At 37.1% G+C, this 20058-nt stretch overlaps 1 protein-coding gene across 2 annotated transcripts in view; it reads left to right on the forward strand.

Moving 5' to 3' along the window:
* The window catches only part of CRTAC1 (cartilage acidic protein 1), a 478485-nt gene that overhangs the window by 265772 nt on the left and 192655 nt on the right, over nt 1-20058 (forward strand). For both annotated transcript variants that reach the window (XM_063435174.1, XM_063435175.1), the window contains exon 5: nt 3024-3180. In XM_063435174.1, the coding sequence (XP_063291244.1) occupies nt 3024-3180 (157 nt within the window). The remainder of the gene's footprint in view (nt 1-3023; nt 3181-20058) is intronic.

The raw sequence follows: 20058 nt of genomic DNA on the forward strand, positions 1-20058 counted from the left end.
ATTATTCGTATTTCTACACGCTAGGCAAGTTCCACATCCAAAGAATCCCATATTGTTGTTTAACCCCTTAAGGACACATGACATGTGTGACATGTCATGATTCCCTTTTATTCCAGAAGTTTGGTCCTTAAGGGGTTAAAGTATTGCATGGTTTCTTTTTTATATATATATTTTTTTTACTAGTTTTTGTTTCAAGCTAGGGGCTCCCCTAAATATATTTTTTGGTTTATCTGGCAGGATATTGTGTAATGTATGATCCTGTATCAATTTTGGCCAATGTTTGTGTATAATTTTCTTGAACAGATGATTATTTTGATTAAAATCACTCAAAATGCATACGCCCTTATCCTCGCTGATTATATCTTTATTTTTGCTTTTTAAGAGTTCATTACTTTCCGTATTTAAAACTTTGTTGAAATTAGATTTTATTTTTCCTTATTGTATCATTTTTCATTAAAATCGCTCTGGTAATTTGGACACTTGTTCGATGAGGTGCTCTTCTTTCGTGCAGTTCCTTTTTGCCCTGAGGAGTTGGAACCAAGGGATGCCATTAAGCCAGGGATGATAATGGCAACTTGAGGACTGGATTAAACTGTTGACATACACAGGCTTACAATATGTTTTCGTATGCATCTCATTGTTGTCTAGAAATATATTTAAATCTAAAAAGTCAAATAATGTTTTACTAAAGTTGGCTGTAAGAGTTATGCCCCAATTGTTATGATTTAAATAGCTTAAATAGCTTAAAAAGTCTCTAAGTTATTCTTCTGGGCCATTTCAAATAAATAGATTGTCTATATAGCGGCGATAGTTGAACAGGTTGCTCATCCAGCTTTTGCCCTTGGTAAACAAATCTACATTCCCAATCCGCCATAAATACATTGGCATAGCTGGGTGTGAACCGGGTCCCCATCACTGTGCCACAGATTTGGAGATAAAATTCCTAATTGAACCAAAAATAATTGTTAGTTAAGAGCAATACAATGCCCTCCATAATAAAATCTATCTATATCTGTCTATATATCCTGACACTTCACTTGATATTAAATTTATGCCAGGTATTATTGGTCTTCCTGGTGGATGCAGAGTGCTTTTGTGAATTTTGGGCAGGTAGTAAAATACGGGGATTTTGGGAAATTCTATATTAAGGTACTCATATTCTTTTTCACTTAAAATACCTTGTTCTTTCCCTTTTTTCAAATATTGTATGCATTTTTCTTTATTTAATTTACTATATGTTGTTACAATGATACATCTAGATCCCTTGTCTTGTTTATTTTGAGATTTTTATTTTTATTTTGCACCATAATCCCTTGTCTTGTTTATTTTGAGATTTTCCATCTATCCAAGCAGGTGGGGTGCTGCCTATAAAAGCACATCAGTGTTGGTATAGAGCCTTATCCTTAGGCTCTGACAAATGTGTGTGTGTCTATTCTACTTTGTGTTTGGCACTTTTTAAATACCATCTGCACTAGATCTGTTTTGTTCTTTTTTTCTCTTTACACATTACCCCATATCGAGATCTCATATAACTTCTCAGTAAGGGGTAAGCAAATACTTGCCTGTTGACCAATTAGCGCTCCAATCATAGATTATAAAGTCTTTCCTTATAATCATTTCCTGCTGTACGTTTATGGTGAGGTAGAAGGTATCCCCTCACAGGTGTTGTAGAGCAGGTACTAACCATATCGGTTTTGACTTCTTTTGACACTAACTCACGAGTGAGTTATTCCTGTTCTCTGTATATTTTCGAGCTGCAAATTGTGAGATTAAGCTCCAGATGGGCATGAGAAATCTCCATCACATGCAGGAGCAGTTATTTAGACTCTTGGGAATCATCTAAGTTTCATGAGGAGCACATACTCTGCACGTCTGTCTGCCATGCTGGTCAGGCACTGCCCCCTTGCACTTTTTTCTTTGAGTTTCCATAATTAATAAAAAAAAAAACACATCCTGTTTAATTGAGAACTGCCACTTCCTGTAATTTACATCATTAAATAAAACATTAAAAAAATCACCAAGAACTTGTATTAACCTTTTTTCATTAGATGCTTTTTTTAAATTAATTTATATTTAATATTTAGTCAATTATATCATAATTTAGTCCAAAAAAGGCAAAGCCAGGACAAACTTTGCAAATTAAGAGATGAAATAGAAACATTGTTTTACTGAATGTATGTTCTCTATGCTAACAGCTGGGTGAAAATTGACAGAGCTTTAAATAATGGTTGATAGGGAGCGAAGATGGAGGTACCTTGTTGGATTAGAGAGATGTGTGGATTTCTATTAATTTAATTACATTTTTCATATTTCATGAATGCATATTTGTTAAATATAGGGATAAGTAAGCACAATATTGGATATCTGGGGAAGGGACATATTTGTCTCAATTTACTTTGAGAAGTGCAGATCCCCATTTACATTTTCTGCACAATTAGCCTCTATTATTTGGAACAACCTCTACTTCACTATTTTTTACCATTAGTATGATTACTAACTCGCACTTATATGGGTAATGTGCTGTTAGTAATAATCTGACCTGGACAAAAATAAAGAGTCTCATCAGTTGCTCCAAGGAATCATAAAACTAAGATAAAAGAATTAAGGTGATCATAGAAAACTTTCAACATTTCAGCTGAACTGTCATTTAAAAAACAAACAAAAAAAAAACCACACTTCAGTCTTCAGTGAATACTATTTACCAATCTACGGTACTTCATTAACTCTTCCATTACCTGTTGTGTCACCATACCCCACTCCCTCTAGCATGTAAGCTCATTGAGCATGGCCCTCAACCCCTCTGTTCCTGTCTGTCAAACTTGTCTTGTTTGTTAGTCCACCCATTGTAAAGCGCGACTGAATTTTTTGGTGCTTTATAAATAATATTAATGACGATTTATTAAATTAGTAACAATGTGTGTTCTTATGGTTTTCTGTGAAATAATGTATGGAATAATGAAATCTGATTGTGTTTATATGATTGTGTTTTAATAAGCAGTGTATGTCTCCTTGTTTTTCTGTAGGGTACCGGCAGATACGCCATATATGTTGCAAACTATGCAAACGGCAATGTTGGTCCTCACGCATTGATCGAGATGGATGACTCTGCAAGTGATGTTTCCAGAGGGATAATTGCCTTGTCCAATGTGGCAGCGGAAGCTGGTGTGAATAAATACACAGGTATTGGAAACATTATATATATAATTTTTTTATTTTTTTTTAAAGATAGAATCTTAACATATACAGTAAACAAAAAGCATTTGCTTTGGGTTCACAACAAACATTTTGAAATAAATATTTGACATAGAAAAGAAAGTATTCTGTTAAAATACAAGAATGTCACCAGCCCATTCCTACATATCGCACATCAGTCTTCAAACAGCCGTAGATAGCATCTTCTCTGAGTGTTTTCATCATTTCTACCATTAGAATCAAATAACAATCTTTTTTTTTTAATTTTTTTATTTAATTAATAATGTTTTTGGTTTTTTTTATTTTCTGCATGACCTCTTATGCTTTCCTAAAAGTCAGAATGGAATTTGTTCAAAGTGTCGCAGAATTATTTTGCAGAAAGACAAAATATGTTAAAATATCCCTTTCATCCCCACAAACTTTTTCACCAGTCCATCATCTTGTCAACAAAAATATGTTCATTGCTAAAATAGTCTGCAGGTGTATAGATTAGTCGGTTATAATCGCATATTTCAGGACATATGTCTTGTTATATTCTCTTAACTTGTTTCTATTCTGTGGATTTTATCAGTCATCATTTAGGATCTGAGAGAAAAAATTTTTTTGACTCTCGTTGCTTTTTTTTTTTATTGAGTTTTTTTACTTTGCAGGTTTTTCTTTTTCATTATGTTTGTGATTGCCAATGTCCTTGTGAGATGGGAAGCTTTCACATCACTTACAATTACTTGTTCACTGTAAGGGTCTCACCTTGCTTTCAGATGCTTTCCAAATTCTAGCCAAACTTCAAGTCAGCCTCTAGCTACCGGTATGTAACTGTACAGGGGCCCATAGAAAATCAAGCTGTTTGATAGCCTACTTTTTAAAGCATTCATATAGTCTTCTATATCCTTATTTTCCTTCTAATCATATTGCTCTGTGACCTGTATACAGTAACACTGGTAATTTAGCAGAATGTAACACCTATCGCGATACCTCCCAACATTTAAAATGGGCAAAGAGGGACACTTTATTTTTCGGTGTGTGGGTGTGGCCCAGGGTGTCTCTTATTTACACAGACTGATTTCTAAACTCATTTATTGTAGTTTAAAAAAACATTACTAGGAGTATTACTGCTATAGGGCTCTGTTATACACTCAGACACTACAATAAAATTGAGTTTCTTGAAAGGAAGGGCAGAGAGATTTGGGCCCAAAATTGGGGCAGCCCCTTCTACTGTAAATCAGGCAACTTAGCATGTATGTATCATACTCATTCTGGCACAGCTTTAATAAAATACTGTTTAGAAATTTAACATATCAATATAGCAAAGTTTTGATTTACCCTTAAGTTACTTAAGTTCTATGGGAATTTGTGTTTTTATACATTTTGTACTTTATATTCCAGTACACAAACGGTAGTGGCTTTTGTGTACTATATGTTGTGGATAAAATCAGAAATCCATCTAATCATAAAATCAATCTAATATTGTTAATGCCAAGCCACTCTAGAAAATATCCACCGTTATGGGTTCAGAGAAGATCAGGTAGGTAAAGAGAGTAAATAGTTTAGTATTAGAGCGTTACTCCAGCCCTTTTTGATAATTTGCTTTTAAGGCATAAAAAAAATAAAAAAAATAAAGAGTTAAAACGTATCTGTAATGCAACGCTGGTTAAAGATCACAGAGCTGATCTCCCTCCTCAGCTGACATCAGCAAATGTCACACACGTTCCTATCAAAAGCTTCACAAAGTCACATGTGCTGGAGGTGTAACTAGCACTGCACATCCAGACTCCTATAACCATCACCACTTTAAATAACTGATGTAGTCCTTTAAGTAACTTCTAACTTTAACTTTAAACTTAACATTTTTACATGATGGATCAGAAATGGTGGACTTTATTCATCTGTTTTACATATCATGGTACCCACCTGCTCCTCTGCTCCCCTAAATCCATGAATACATGTTGGGAGATAATTTCTGGTAATATTAGGGTCTTCGATGGAGAGAAAGTCCCTTTGTCCAGAAAGCCAGAGGAAGAGGACGTGGTCTTTTGTCTACTATTCTGTTATAGGCATGACTGCAATGACATCAGAACCTTTTTGACCCTACATCCATACTCAATATCTTAATAAGTATATATATGTACATTACACACACATTTTGTATAATCCTCTTCTGCAATAATTTTTCCAAGAGAGATGTATAGATATAGAGCGATATATTACATTGCAATCGTAGTACTTTTTTTTTTTTTTAAAAAAACTGCTAATAATGTTCCTGTAATTTAATAGAAAGTTGGCCTAGATATAAATGATGCATTTCAATCTAATGCCTGCCATGATTAATTTGGACTTTAAGGAGTCTGCACCTTCAGGCAGCTTAATACTTAAATTTCAGAACTACCTGTTTCAGAAAATTACAATGCTGCAGTATATATTTAAAGTGACAGCGTACACATTATTCAAACCTTCTAAAAAAAAACAAAAAAACTGCAAAGGGTATCTAAAGGGCACGGCTACTGTTCTGCAATTCTCTCTCTCAACTTTTTAATCTTTCATTTTTTATAGTCATATGGCATATATATATATATTGGCATTTTATTGCTGTTAGCTTCTAAAAGAGTACCTTGGCCTAATTGTACACATACATTGCATTGAGTTATTGTGCATTATAATAAAAATGTCCTAGCTACAAGCCAGTGACTCCACTTTATATGTAACATTTTGTACAATGTAAATACATTTTACTGTGCATCAATGAGCATCACTTTGATACATAGAGCAGGCAAATAGTTTTTTTGTACAAAGTCCTATTGTGTATCAAAATTCTAAACCATGACAAATTACTGGTAACATTCCTTTAGTTTCCATGGTGACACTTTAGAACCTTGTCCCTCAATTCTTCTTTATTTCTGATCCTAGAGGTCAATATTGACTCATAAATGTTTCTGCAAATTTAGTTATCCAACTATTACATTTTTGACAGTAAGAGTTAGCCCATGGCACACCAGACTTTCTCAAAGACCTAGCTATTTCCAATTACTGCCCTTTTAATAAAATGTCATCAATACATTTGATTTCTGCTTGCTATTTCTGAGGTTAACTAAAGGAACACTCCAAGCAACATAACAGCTACTTGAATGCCTTTGCACAGTTGCATGGTAAGCAGTTATTTTAGACGTTTTAGCACAGTTTGACAACGTGGCTGGATCCAGCTGGGTGCCTGCAGCCACAGCCCTTGCTTCTAGTCTTCTCTTTAAGAGAAACTGGTTAACTCTACAGAGCCACGTTTGTTACTGCAGGATAGCACTCATTGACTAAGGAGCAAGAGAAGACCAGATATGATGTGTGTGTGCCCTGTGGAACCAAGGCAACTTGTCAAACCATTAGACTTGTGCTTTTGGATTTAGCCCAAATTGCAATTTGGCCAAATTTGGGCCAATCGACTGGCTGAATTCTCCATTTCTGAAGTGTCATGTAGATTTAGAACCAAGAAAATGATGATCACAAAAAAAGTGAACTAAATGACGTAACCAAAAGAGGGGAAAAGAGCAGGGATATTATTAATAAATATAGAATATAGATTTTTTTTTTCCTGCACTTTTTCCTTCTTTTGGTTAAAAGGCAGGAAAATGCACACTCACATATACATAACATATAACATACTATATATATATATATATATATATATATATATATATATATATATATATATATATATATATATATATGAAACCCGTGGGCTGCACTCACCTGAGAATGCATACATTCTAAGGGTGCTGCTGGGGCCAATTCATACAACATACAAGATCCAGCACACTCACTCACTCAAACAGATATACAGGGAGTTCAGAATTATTAGGCAATTTGTATTTTTGAGGATTAATTTTATTATTGAACAACAACCATGTTCTCAATGAACCCAAAAAACTCATTAATATCAAAGCTGAATATTTTTGGAAGTAGTTTTTAGTTTGTTTTTAGTTATAGCTATTTTAGGGGGATATCTGTGTGTGCAGGTGACTAGTACTGTGCATAATTATTAGGCAACTTAACAAAAAACAAATATATACCCATTTCAATTATTTATTTTTACCAGTGAAACCAATATAACATCTCAACATTCACAAATATACATTTCTGACATTCAAAAACATAACAAAAACAAATCAGTGACCAATATAGCCACCTTTCTTTGCAAGGACACTCAAAAGCCTGCCATCCATGGATTCTGTCAGTGTTTTGATCTGTTCACCATCAACATTGCGTGCAGCAGCAACCACAGCCTTCAAGACACTGTCCAGAGAGGTGTACTGTTTTCCCTCCTTGTAAATCTCACATTTGATGATGGACCACAGGTTCTCAATGGGGTTCAGATCAGGTGAACAAGGAGGCCATGTCATTAGATTTTCTTCTTTTATACCCTTTCTTGCCACCCACGCTGTGGAGTACTTGGACGCGTGTGATGGAGCATTGTCCTGCATGAAAATCATGTTTTTCTTGAAGGATGCAGACTTCTTCCTGTACCACTGCTTGAAGAAGGTGTCTTCCAGAAACTGGCAGTAGGACTGGGAGTTGAGCTTGACTCCATCCTCAACCCGAAAAGGCCCCACAAGCTCATCTTTGATGATACCAGCCCAAACCAGTACTCCACCACCACCTTGCTGGCGTATGAGTCGGACTGGAGCTCTCTGCCCTTTACCAATCCATCCATCTGGCCCATCAAGACTCACTCTCATTTCATCAGTCCATAAAACCTTAGAAAAATCAGTCTTGAGATATTTCTTGGCCCAGTCTTGACGTTTCAGCTTGTGTGTCTTGTTCAGTGGTGGTCGTCTTTCAGCCTTTCTTACCTTGGCCATGTCTCTGAGTATTGCACACCTTGTGCTTTTGGGCACTCCAGTGATGTTGCAGCTCTGAAATATGGCCAAACTGGTGGCAAGTGGCATCTTGGCAGCTGCACGCTTGACTTTTCTCAGTTCATGGGCAGTTATTTTGCGCCTTGGTTTCTCCACACGCTTCTTGCGACCCTGTTGACTATTTTGAATGAAACTCTTGATTGTTCGATGATCACGCTTCAGAAGCTTTGCAATTTTAAGAGTGCTGCATCCCTCTGCAAGATATCTCACTATTTTTGACTTTTCTGAGCCTGTCAAGTCCTTCTTTTGATCCATTTTGCCAAAGGAAAGGAAGTTGCCTAATAATTATGCACACCTGATATAGGGTGTTGATGTCATTAGACTACACCCCTTCTCATTACAGAGATGCACATCACCTAATATGCTTAATTGGTAGTAGGCTTTCGAGCCTATACAGCTTGGAGTAAGACAACATGCATAAAGAGGATGATGTGGTCAAAATACTCATTTGCCTAATAATTCTGCACTCCCTGTATATATATCCTAGTGTAGGACCTGCCAAAGATGGGGTACATTGACGTTGTGGCAGGCTTATGCAATGTTTGATCATATAATGTAACTAAACCCCCATTATTTTTTCCTAGGTTAGGTGTTTTAAAAAAAAAAAAAAAAAAAAACTAATTTAGTGGATGGGTGAGTGCTCTGGATCTGTGATATATATATATATATATATATTTTTTTTCATTTATTTTGCAGTACACTGGCCCATTTTTTAGCTTTTTTTTGTTTATCTGAATGTTTTCCCAAATAATATTTTATTAACAACGTTTGGCCATGCTGAACCGTCAAATTGATGAATGTCAGAGGACCTGAAGAAAATATTAATTTCATGATAAATGATTTAGCCAAACTTAAAAACTCTGCCATGCGCAGCTCTACAAACTATACTAAAATGGTTTTAGTACATTCGTAGGAAAGTGCTAGGACACTCCTCGCACCATAAATACTACAACAAGCTGTAGTAGTTATAGTGTTTGGAGTGTTCCTTTGAGACATTTAGGATCCATGTACATTATTTTTTTACAGAGCCAATCTGTTACTCAATTAAATAATGAAATATTGTACAAACAGAAGGAGCAAAAGGGGCAAACATGTATCCATGGGATGGTCATAGAAGCTCTACTAATGTACAGAAATTCAGTCTAATGAGCAATATATACACAAGTGCAAAATCTCCAGTGTAATCTCAGGGTGGTCCCATGTAAGTCCCATTCAATTCCCATGCCATTTAATTATTCAATGTGATAGATCGATGCATTTCCCTAGAATGCCATATAATACATAATTAACTTAAACTTAGATTTTTACGTAAAGACAATCAGCAGTAAGACCATCCTGAGTCAAAACCTTATTAAGGAAATTATGGCACTGGAAAGCATGCAGAGAAGGGCTACAAAATTAATTAAAAGAATGGAACATTTTAGCTATGAAGAAAGGTTAACAAATTTAAACCACTTTAGTATAGAAACACAACGCCTCAGAGGAGATATGATAACATTATACAAATAAATCCAGGGCCAATACAAACCATTGTGTGCAAATCTATTCACAAACAGGACTATACATATGACGCAAGGTCATGTGTTTAGACTGGAAGAAAGAAGAGTTAGTCTAAGGCAATGGAAAGTTTATTTTTTTTTGTTGTTTTCTTTTTTTTAGAGAATATAAGAATAAGGATGTGGAATTCTCTGCTTGAAGAAGTGGTTTTATCAGTCTGTACAGATGCTTAAACAGCGACTAGATGCATACTTGCGAAAACCTAATATTTAGTGATGTCCCGAACAGTTCGCCGGGAACCGTACGCTGGCGAACATAGTTTGTTCGTGGTGAACACGGCGGGCGAACATATGCGATGGTCGGTCCGCCCCTATTCATCATCATTGAGTAAACTTTGACCCTGTACCTCACAGTCAGCAGACACATTCCAGCCAATCAGTAGCAGACCCTCCCACCTCCATGACGAACAGGGGCGGACCGACCATCGCATATGTTCGCCCGCTGCGTTCGCCACGAACAAGCTATGTTCGCTGGCGAACGGTTCCCGGCGAACTGTTCGGGACATCACTACTCATATTTAATAATATAATTTTTCAATGTAGGGTAATAGCTTTTTGATCCAAAGATAAATATGACTTTCTTTCTGGGGTCAAGAAGGATTTTTTCCCTAGTTTATGGCCTTTTTTTGGACTAACAGCAAGAAACAGATGTGAGGAATGTCTCTTTTCAGCCTATATAACGAGCTCTATGTAATAAATTAAAATTACATTTGGATGTGAGATATCTTCTAATGTACTTGAAAAACAGACCGTTATTCAGTAAAGTGAGAATTCAAAGTGAATTTAAAATTGCAGGCCAAAGGAACTGGACTGAAAGCACAGCTGACTTAGAAGAGATTTTCTCCAACTTACTGCTTTAATCTTACATTTCAAATTCACTTTAGAGAATAACCCTGGTAGCAAATGGAAAGATATAGTAGAATATAGAAAACTTAGCGCATATTGTACAGAATGTATGATAGGAGAGTAGGGGTAATGCTCTCTTTTCAGTAACGCAAGGTGTTTAGAGCTACAATCCCCAATTCATAGGTCAATAAAAGTGTGGTAAAGAACGGAGAAATCTGATTGCTACTTTGATATTTAGAAATATTTTTTTCCCTTTTTGCTGTGCAATTCAAAATAATTTCAAATCATTATGTTTTTTATTCTTTTGAATTAATAACGTAAAGAGACATGTGAAGGTTGAGCTTTATTGATGTCTCATTTTCCCCAACTGAAATGTGACAATAACATTGTTCGTTCACATGAAAAAGAGCCTATAAACTGGTTGTAGTTTACGGCTTTTGTGTCAACACAGCACCAGCAAAGCAAACAGAACTCTATATTATGTCTTTTAGAATCCAGAACATAGGAAGAGGAACACAGGGAAGATGTACTGGGATTTATCGGTAACAATTAACACAGACTAAAACTGAATTAAAAATCAAATTTAAAAATTTAGGAAAATATCCTATTCTTTCTCATATTATTTGCTCAAAGTTCTTGCAAGTGAGGATCAATACCTCAAGCAATATTATTAGTAATATTATTTCTGCTAAGCGTTGCAAGTGCAGAGCTAACTTAAAAGAAAGAAAAAGTTAATGTGTGAAAAATGTCCCTTTTCAAAAACCATCAAGGACCATTTAATGCGGAGCCCCTTGAATTAATTTTCACTAAAAATTCTAAAATTAGCTGGTGGAGTGTGCTACTGTCAACAAACTAGCGTTATGAATCCAGCAAAATCATATCTCTGAATTTTCTCTTTGGTAGTTAAGATGCTTAACTAATTGAAAAATATCAACACCTATGTCCTATTGAAATACAGGCAGCATTGCTTCACCCTTGATATAGAGAAAGTGGAACTAAAATTCACTTTATTAAAACCTTTGATATATACCCACTAAGCACTCATCATGATATTATTAATTGGGCACAACTGCTTTCTCAAGACACAAGTAACTGTTTAAAGGAACTGTGACGGACCGCCTGGCACCTCGACTGGGTGCACCTAGTGCTTACCGAGGACTCCAAGCACTCCACCAGACACCATAAGCACTGCAGTCCCCACGTCCAGCGTTACAGCTTGGCTGGGAAACTTGCCGTCCTCCATCCACCCTGGACCCAGGACCAGGATCCAGCTTCCAGTCGGTAAACTTCTCCTACTCCAGAGAGCATAGCAGGAACAGCTCTAAAAAGAGCTAGTGATTATAATCCTAGGGGAGTATAGTGATATAGCAATCCCCAGGGTAGATATGTTTCCCCCATACATGAGATGAGACTCTATGTTGAGGGTAAGCAGGAACTCAATTTTAATGGAGCCACACTAGCCTTGTATGCAAGTTTCCCAACAAGGGTGACACCCATGTGGACCTTGTTGGGCACAGGGACACAAGTTAACAAACCAATAAAAACAGCATTATACAGTGAGACACTCCCATACAGTATACACAATCCCTCCCCTCTGCCTGGGAGATAATTGAGGCAGGTAATGCATTAACTTAATTATCTCCAGGCAGAAAAACCACATATTTTTCCACATCACAAAAGTACCCCAAAATCCCCACAAATCTTAAATCTCCTGATAGCCCTGATCTGGGTGACCAACATATCCAAAAAAAATAGTGCTGAAAATAGTTCTAGGGCATTCACAGCTAAGTCCCCCTGCAGTCAATTTGCGGTTTTGGTCCATGTAAACAAGATGGCCGCCACCACATGTTCGAATGGCGGCCACTTCGACTGTACAGGAGTTTGAAGTTCCACTTCGAAAGTTCGAACTGTGGCCATAAAAATCCAAAAAGGCACAAACAGTTCTTTAAACCAAGTTTTATCACAGGGGCCATAGTCACAGGATAGGAGTCTGGCAAACAGGCCCCTCCAAAAACCAGTGGCTAGGTTATTTTCACCACAGGAACATTACACTGCCCCCCCCCCCCCCAAAAAAAAAAAAAATCCCTGTTTAGTAGATAGTAGATATACTCCCAATAAAAACAGACTTTCTGTGGCTGTCCAATCACAGATTCCCAATGCAGCTCAATAAGATGTCTTTGAAGGCAATTGCTGCCTCTTGAGTTTTAACGCCACTAAGATAAACAAACCAGGAAGTAACAGTATAAATGATAGGATATTTTAGGGATTCTGCTGGTGTACCTAGAATAGAGGATAAAACATAGTGCAAATATTGTTTGATACTCAAAGGTAGTGTACTGATATATATGCACTCACAAATTCCAAATGATTTAGCGCTTTAAAGGTGCCTCCCCACGATGTAGGTGGGGGGTGTCAATCAAAATCCCTCCTCGAGTGGTAGCCAGTGGGGTATCAGGGTCAGCAAGGTGTTTCAAGCAAACTCCGACCAAAGGAATCCTTCCAAGGCAATTTATTCACTCATAAAATCAGGAGGTGTACAAAATAAATAAAAGCAGATACAAATAAAACAGGTCACCGGTCCTACGCGTTTCGTCCTTGTGCAAATGGACTTCCTCAGGGACCTTTTCAGTAAAAACAACAGTAACATGTACAATGGCATCCTAAAAAACACTAACACATGAAAACTTATATAGGGCTAGTCCCTCCAAGTCATTGGTGGAATAGTGGGTGTCTTCTTTCTTCTGAATTTCATTCGTTGCCCGGTATTTTTCTTCAGGTGTAGGCTTTTACCGAAGATTTCAGCTCCCTCTCGTGTAGTTTTCTATCATTTCCGCATACGTCACGCGTTACGTTCTGGTCACGTGACCCGTATGCGTTCCACACTCGAAAAAAATAACATGGCCGTGCGTTCCACCATAAAAAGGAATAAGTCCGTTTATTACTTGTGCATATTGATGGTACTTGAGAATCTAAACGAAAGGGCTGTTAGATATTGCATACAAACTACCCACAAACTAGTAAAATCATTAGTATATCCTCTATATCTCATAACATAAATAGAAAACAAAAATCAAAGTTGAATGCAACAACTTCCTATCCAAGTGTGCATACAGATATAATAATTTGTGATATATAGCTTTAGAATTATATCACATACCATTAGTGATTATCTCAAATAATTTTGTGAATTATTATGATACCTTAAACCAATAATTAATGTGAATATATAACTATAATTTTAATTTTAATTTTTAAAGTGACATATCCATAATTGCGCGTGCATATTGTGTTTAACCTAGTCTATTTCTCTTGCCTAATTGCAAGGCTAGTGTACTTAAATCTCAGAAGTGGCTTATCCATGTAGGAAGAGAAAATGTATATTTCTCTCTTTAACTTAATTAATCCAAAAAACAAATGATGTCCATATCTACATTTAGTCCCCTTGGTGTAAGGGTCCCCAATCTATGAATCCAGTATGACTCTCTCTGAGCCAAACGCTTTTCCTTATTCCCCCCTCTCCAGTGTGGTTGAATTTGTTCCATCCCCATGCAACGTAAACCTTTTAAAAAGAATTGTGGACAGCTGTTGCAATGGAGAGGAACAGAGTGGGTTTCAAGTTTTTTCTTGATGTTATTAATGTGTTCAAGGAGCCTTACTTTTAAACACCTCTTAGTGCGTCCAACATACTGACTGCCACACGGACACTGAAGCAAATAAACCACAAAGTCCGAGCGGCAGCCAATCCCCGACTTAATTTTGAACTCCTTCCCATTGGTGGAACTGGTATATGACATAACCTTATCTGTGTTAACCTGTGAGCAAGCTTTGCAATTTTTACATCCCTTGAAACCTTTGTCACTCTTTTTGTTTTTAAAAACATTTTTTAGGGCATAGCTTGGTGCCAGTAGATTTTTTAGATTTTGTTTCTTCCTATATATAATTTTTGGTTTCTTGGGCAGATGTTGTCCCAGAATGGGGTCCTCCAACAATATCGGCCAATATTTACACAAACTCCTCCTAATTTTAGGATGATCAATGTTATACTGGGTAAAAAAGGATTGTCTGAAATTTTCTTTTTGTCTGCCAATCGGGTTATCTATTAAGAAATCATTTCTGTCTTTTTTAGACATCATATGGATTTCTCTATCAATCCTTTTTTTGTTGTAACCTTTTTGGACAAGTTTATCAGCCACATGTTTGGCCTGTGTATGGAAATCTTTAATATGGGAACAATTCCTCCTAACCCTGGTAAGTTGTCCTTTTGTGATCCCCTTCAACCAAGGTTGGTGGTGACAGCTATGTTTGTGAACATAGCTGTTTCCATCGGTAGGTTTGAAAAAACATTTTGTCTTGATCTCATTTCCTTCACAAAACAAGGTGAGATCCAAAAAATTGATTTCCCTACGGTTCCATATTGGGGAGAGTTTTAAATTATATTCATTAGAGTTCAAATGATTTACAAAGGTCATGAATTCCAGATCTGATCCCTTCCAAATAATGATGACATCGTCTATATACCGCCGCCATAGGACCAGGTTCTCCACCCAGTCATGCCCCAACCTTACGCAGAGGTCCTCCCACCTGCGCATGTATATGTTGGCATAACTGGGGGCGAACCTGGTGCCCATGGCGGTCCCCACTAACTGTAGAAAAAACGACTGATCGAAGAAAAAGTAATTATGTTCCAGTATAAACTGGATGCCATAAAGAACAAAGGTTTTTAGCCCTGGAGAAATATCTACATCCCTATCCAAATAATGGGCAACTGCCTCCAACCCCAAATCGTGACTGATGACCGTGTACAGCGAGGTCACATCCAGGACAACTTACCAGGGTTAGGAGGAATTGTTCCCATATTAAAGATTTCCATACACAGGCCAAACATGTGGCTGATAAACTTGTCCAAAAAGGTTACAACAAAAAAAGGATTGATAGAGAAATCCATATGATGTCTAAAAAAGACAGAAATGATTTCTTAATAGATAACCCGATTGGCAGACAAAAAGAAAATTTCAGACAATCCTTTTTTACCCAGTATAACATTGATCATCCTAAAATTAGGAGGAGTTTGTGTAAATATTGGCCGATATTGTTGGAGGACCCCATTCTGGGACAACATCTGCCCAAGAAACCAAAAATTATATATAGGAAGAAACAAAATCTAAAAAATCTACTGGCACCAAGCTATGCCCTAAAAAAATGTTTTTAAAAACAAAAAGAGTGACAAAGGTTTTAAGGGATGTAAAAATTGCAAAGCTTGCTCACAGGTTAACACAGATAAGGTTATGTCATATACCAGTTCCACCAATGGGAAGGAGTTCAAAATTAAGTCGGGGATTGGCTGCCGCTCGGACTTTGTGGTTTATTTGCTTCAGTGTCCGTGTGGCAGTCAGTATGTTGGACGCACTAAGAGGTGTTTAAAAGTGAGGCTCCTTGAACACATTAATAACATCAAGAAAAAACTTGAAACCCACTCTGTTCCTCTCCATTGCAACAGCTGTCCACAATTCTTTTTAAAAGGTTTACGTTGCATGGGGATGGAACAAATTCAACCACACTGGAGAGGGGGGAATAAGGAAAAGCGTTTGGCTCAGAGAGAGTCATACTGGATTCATAGATTGGGGACCCTTACACCAAGGGGACTAAATGTAGATATGGACATCATTTGTTTTTTGGATTAATTAAGTTAAAGAGAGAAATATACATTTTCTCTTCCTACATGGATAAGCCACTTCTGAGATTTAAGTACACTAGCCTTGCAATTAGGCAAGAGAAATAGACTAGGTTAAACACAATATGCACGCGCAATTATGGATATGTCACTTTAAAAATTAAAATTAAAATTATAGTTATATATTCACATTAATTATTGGTTTAAGGTATCATAATAATTCACAAAATTATTTGAGATAATCACTAATGGTATGTGATATAATAATTTGTGATATATAGCTTTAGAATTATATCTGTATGCACACTTGGATAGGAAGTTGTTGCATTCAACTTTGATTTTTGTTTTCTATTTATGTTATGAGATATAGAGGATATACTAATGATTTTACTAGTTTGTGGGTAGTTTGTATGCAATATCTAACAGCCCTTTCGTTTAGATTCTCAAGTACCATCAATATGCACAAGTAATAAACGGACTTATTCCTTTTTATGGTGGAACGCACGGCCATGTTATTTTTTTCGAGTGTGGAACGCATACGGGTCACGTGACCAGAACGTAACGCGTGACGTATGCGGAAATGATAGAAAACTACACGAGAGGGAGCTGAAATCTTCGGTAAAAGCCTACACCTGAAGAAAAATACCGGGCAACGAATGAAATTCAGAAGAAAGAAGACACCCACTATTCCACCAATGACTTGGAGGGACTAGCCCTATATAAGTTTTCATGTGTTAGTGTTTTTTAGGATGCCATTGTACATGTTACTGTTGTTTTTACTGAAAAGGTCCCTGAGGAAGTCCATTTGCACAAGGACGAAACGCGTAGGACCGGTGACCTGTTTTATTTGTATCTGCTTTTATTTATTTTGTACACCTCCTGATTTTATGAGTGAATAAATTGCCTTGGAAGGATTCCTTTGGTCGGAGTTTGCTTGAAACACCTTGCTGACCCTGATACCCCACTGGCTACCACTCGAGGAGGGATTTTGATTGACACCCCCCACCTACATCGTGGGGAGGCACCTTTAAAGCGCTAAATCATTTGGAATTTGTGAGTGCATATATATCAGTACACTACCTTTGAGTATCAAACAATATTTGCACTATGTTTTATCCTCTATTCTAGGTACACCAGCAGAATCCCTAAAATATCCTATCATTTATACTATTCTACTAAACGGTTATCAACTGGGAAATAACCTTGGGAGCTGTGTACCCAGAAGTTAAGTTTTTTTAATCACTTTTGTTTCACGGGTGATTTTGTTTGAATTTCAGGAAGTAACAGTATCTGTTGTCTGACATCAAGTGGGGTGTAACAAGGTTAATTTATAAAAGTGCCAATTCCTATTGAAATCTGCTCTGTTTGTAAAATGAAAAGAGGGCACACATCTATATATTCTAACAAATATTAAAATGATCATTTATTTATTGGGTTTTACGCTAAAATATGATTAAATCGAATTAACAGTGAATTTAAAAGTCTAAGCTAAAATAGTTGAATTGAAAATGACTGTCCAAGTTAGCTAAGTTTTCATTTGAGCTATTGTATCCTTAAATGTAAAAGTTACTTTTAATTCCAGATAATTGTGGACATCAGGTCATTTTCAAAATAAATATTTGAAGGACTTTCAACTCCTCCATAGATTGTACTATAATTATTTTTGTTGATGTGTGTCTTACTTAGCACATTTTGCTGCTTATTGGAATAAGTATTGATGGGGGAAATATGCATTTAATCTGAAGCCATGAAAAGCACTAAAATGTCTGTTCAAGCTGCCATGATGCATGAGTGATTTACATCAATGTTTATTTATAGACTCAGCTGATTCGTGGAAATTAAATTGGACACCAACACTGACTAATATGTGCCTATTCAGCAGACTTTTCTGTTTCCCAATCTCTCTAATCTTCTGTGAGCATTGCAGTGTTCTGGTTAAATGGAGTTGATTCGCTGTATTGAATTTTGGAGTTGGACAAATATATATGCCGATCTTTGCATCAGATGATCCACTAAACACCATTATGGAAATAGCAGATTTAAAGAAGGGTCCTGCTGAGCTGACTGAGATGCTATTTCAAATTGATGGGAGAATCCTTAACCAATAATATATTGTATCATTCTAAATATTTGCTTATTTAATTTGAATATATATTTGGGCAAAGAGATGATTCTTAGTTGAACCTGTTAAATTGTAGCAGAGTGACATTTCTTTAGTGTTGTCACATGAAAAGATATAATCAAATATTTACAAACATGTGAGGGGTATACTGACTTTTGTGAGATACTGTATGTAGCCTGAACAAGCACATTATTTGGAAGCCGATCAACCATGTCCCAAGGATATGCAGAGCACTGCAAAGGCACTTTGGCAAGCGGCAAAAGTTTTTACGGGGACTCAGATGATCTCATTGACATACTCATGCTGTACTTTAAGGGGATTTCTTCTGGCCTGAATAATAAGCTAGAAACTAGAGGAATACCTGATGTAGCAGGACATACTTCCCCATTTGGGACTGTCATGCTGGATCTTTCTATGTTTGGAGGTATTCCATAGAATTCTACATGAATGAAAAGATTTTACATGTTCTGAGACATGCTTATCATCCATTAAAAACATGATACCAAGTGTCACCTTCCCAAAATACTGTGAACAGATGCTCTACACTTTTTGATGGGCTATAAAACTCAAATTAGGGAGCCCTAAACCTTTGCTAGGCATTCACAATATGTCCCACTGTCCTTTGTGATTACTTTCATTGTTTGAATACATAATCCATAACCTGTGCAATCTTTTACACTGCATTTCTGGACATACGGCCCATAATACACCATAATTACTTTAATTAAAAGAACACTCAATTCACCATAGCCACTACAGTGCACTGTAGTGGTTATGAAGCCAGAAGTCATTGTGCCATCCCCAAGAGTCAAATTATTTTTGAAATGTTTGACACTTATCTGGATCCTCAGGTCACCCGCAAATTTTCTATGGGATTAAGGTCTGAAGACTGGCTAGGCCACTCCAGGACCTTAATGTGCTTCTTCTTGAGCCACTCCTTTGTTGCCTTGGCTGTGTGTTTTGGCTCATTGTCATGCTGGAATACCCATCCACAACCCATTTTAAATGCCCTGGCTGGATGAAGGAGGTTCTTACCCAAGATTTGATGGTACATGACCCTGTCCATCATCCCTTTGATGCGGTGCAGTTGTCCTGTCCCTTTAGCAGAAAAAGCCCCCAAAGCATAATGTTTCCACCTCCATGTTTGACGGTGGGGATGGTGTTCTTGGGGTCATAGGCAGCCTTCCTCCTCCAAACACGCGAGCTGAGTTGGTGACAAAGAGCTTGATTTTGGTCTCATCTTACCACAACACTTTCACCCAGTTCTCCTCTGATTCATTCAGATTTTCATTGGCAAACTTCAGACAGGCCTGTACATGTGCTTTCTTGAGCAGGGGGACGTTGTGGGCGCTGCAGGATTTCAGTCCTTCATGGCGTAGTGTGTTACAAATTATTTTCTTGGTGACTATGGTCCTATAGTCTGCCTTAAGATCATTAACAAGATCCTCCCATGTAGTTCTGGGCTGATTCCTCACCGTTCTCATGATCATTGAAACTCCACAAGGTAAGATCTTGCATAGAGCACCAAACTGAGGGAGACTGACAATTATCTTGTGTTTCTTCTATTTGCGAATAATAGCACCAACTGTTCTCACCTTCTCATCAAGCTGCTTGGTGATGGTCTTGTAGCCCATTCCAGCCTTGTGTAGGTCTACAATCTTGTCCATGACATGCTTGGACAGTTCTTTGGTCTTGGCCATGGTGTAGAGTTTGGAATCTGAGTGATTAACTGCTTCTGTGGACAGGTGTCTTTTATACAGGTAACAAGCTGAG

The sequence above is a fragment of the Pelobates fuscus genome, chromosome 10, assembly GCF_036172605.1.
Source record: "Pelobates fuscus isolate aPelFus1 chromosome 10, aPelFus1.pri, whole genome shotgun sequence".
NCBI classification, from domain to species: Eukaryota; Metazoa; Chordata; class Amphibia; order Anura; family Pelobatidae; genus Pelobates; species Pelobates fuscus.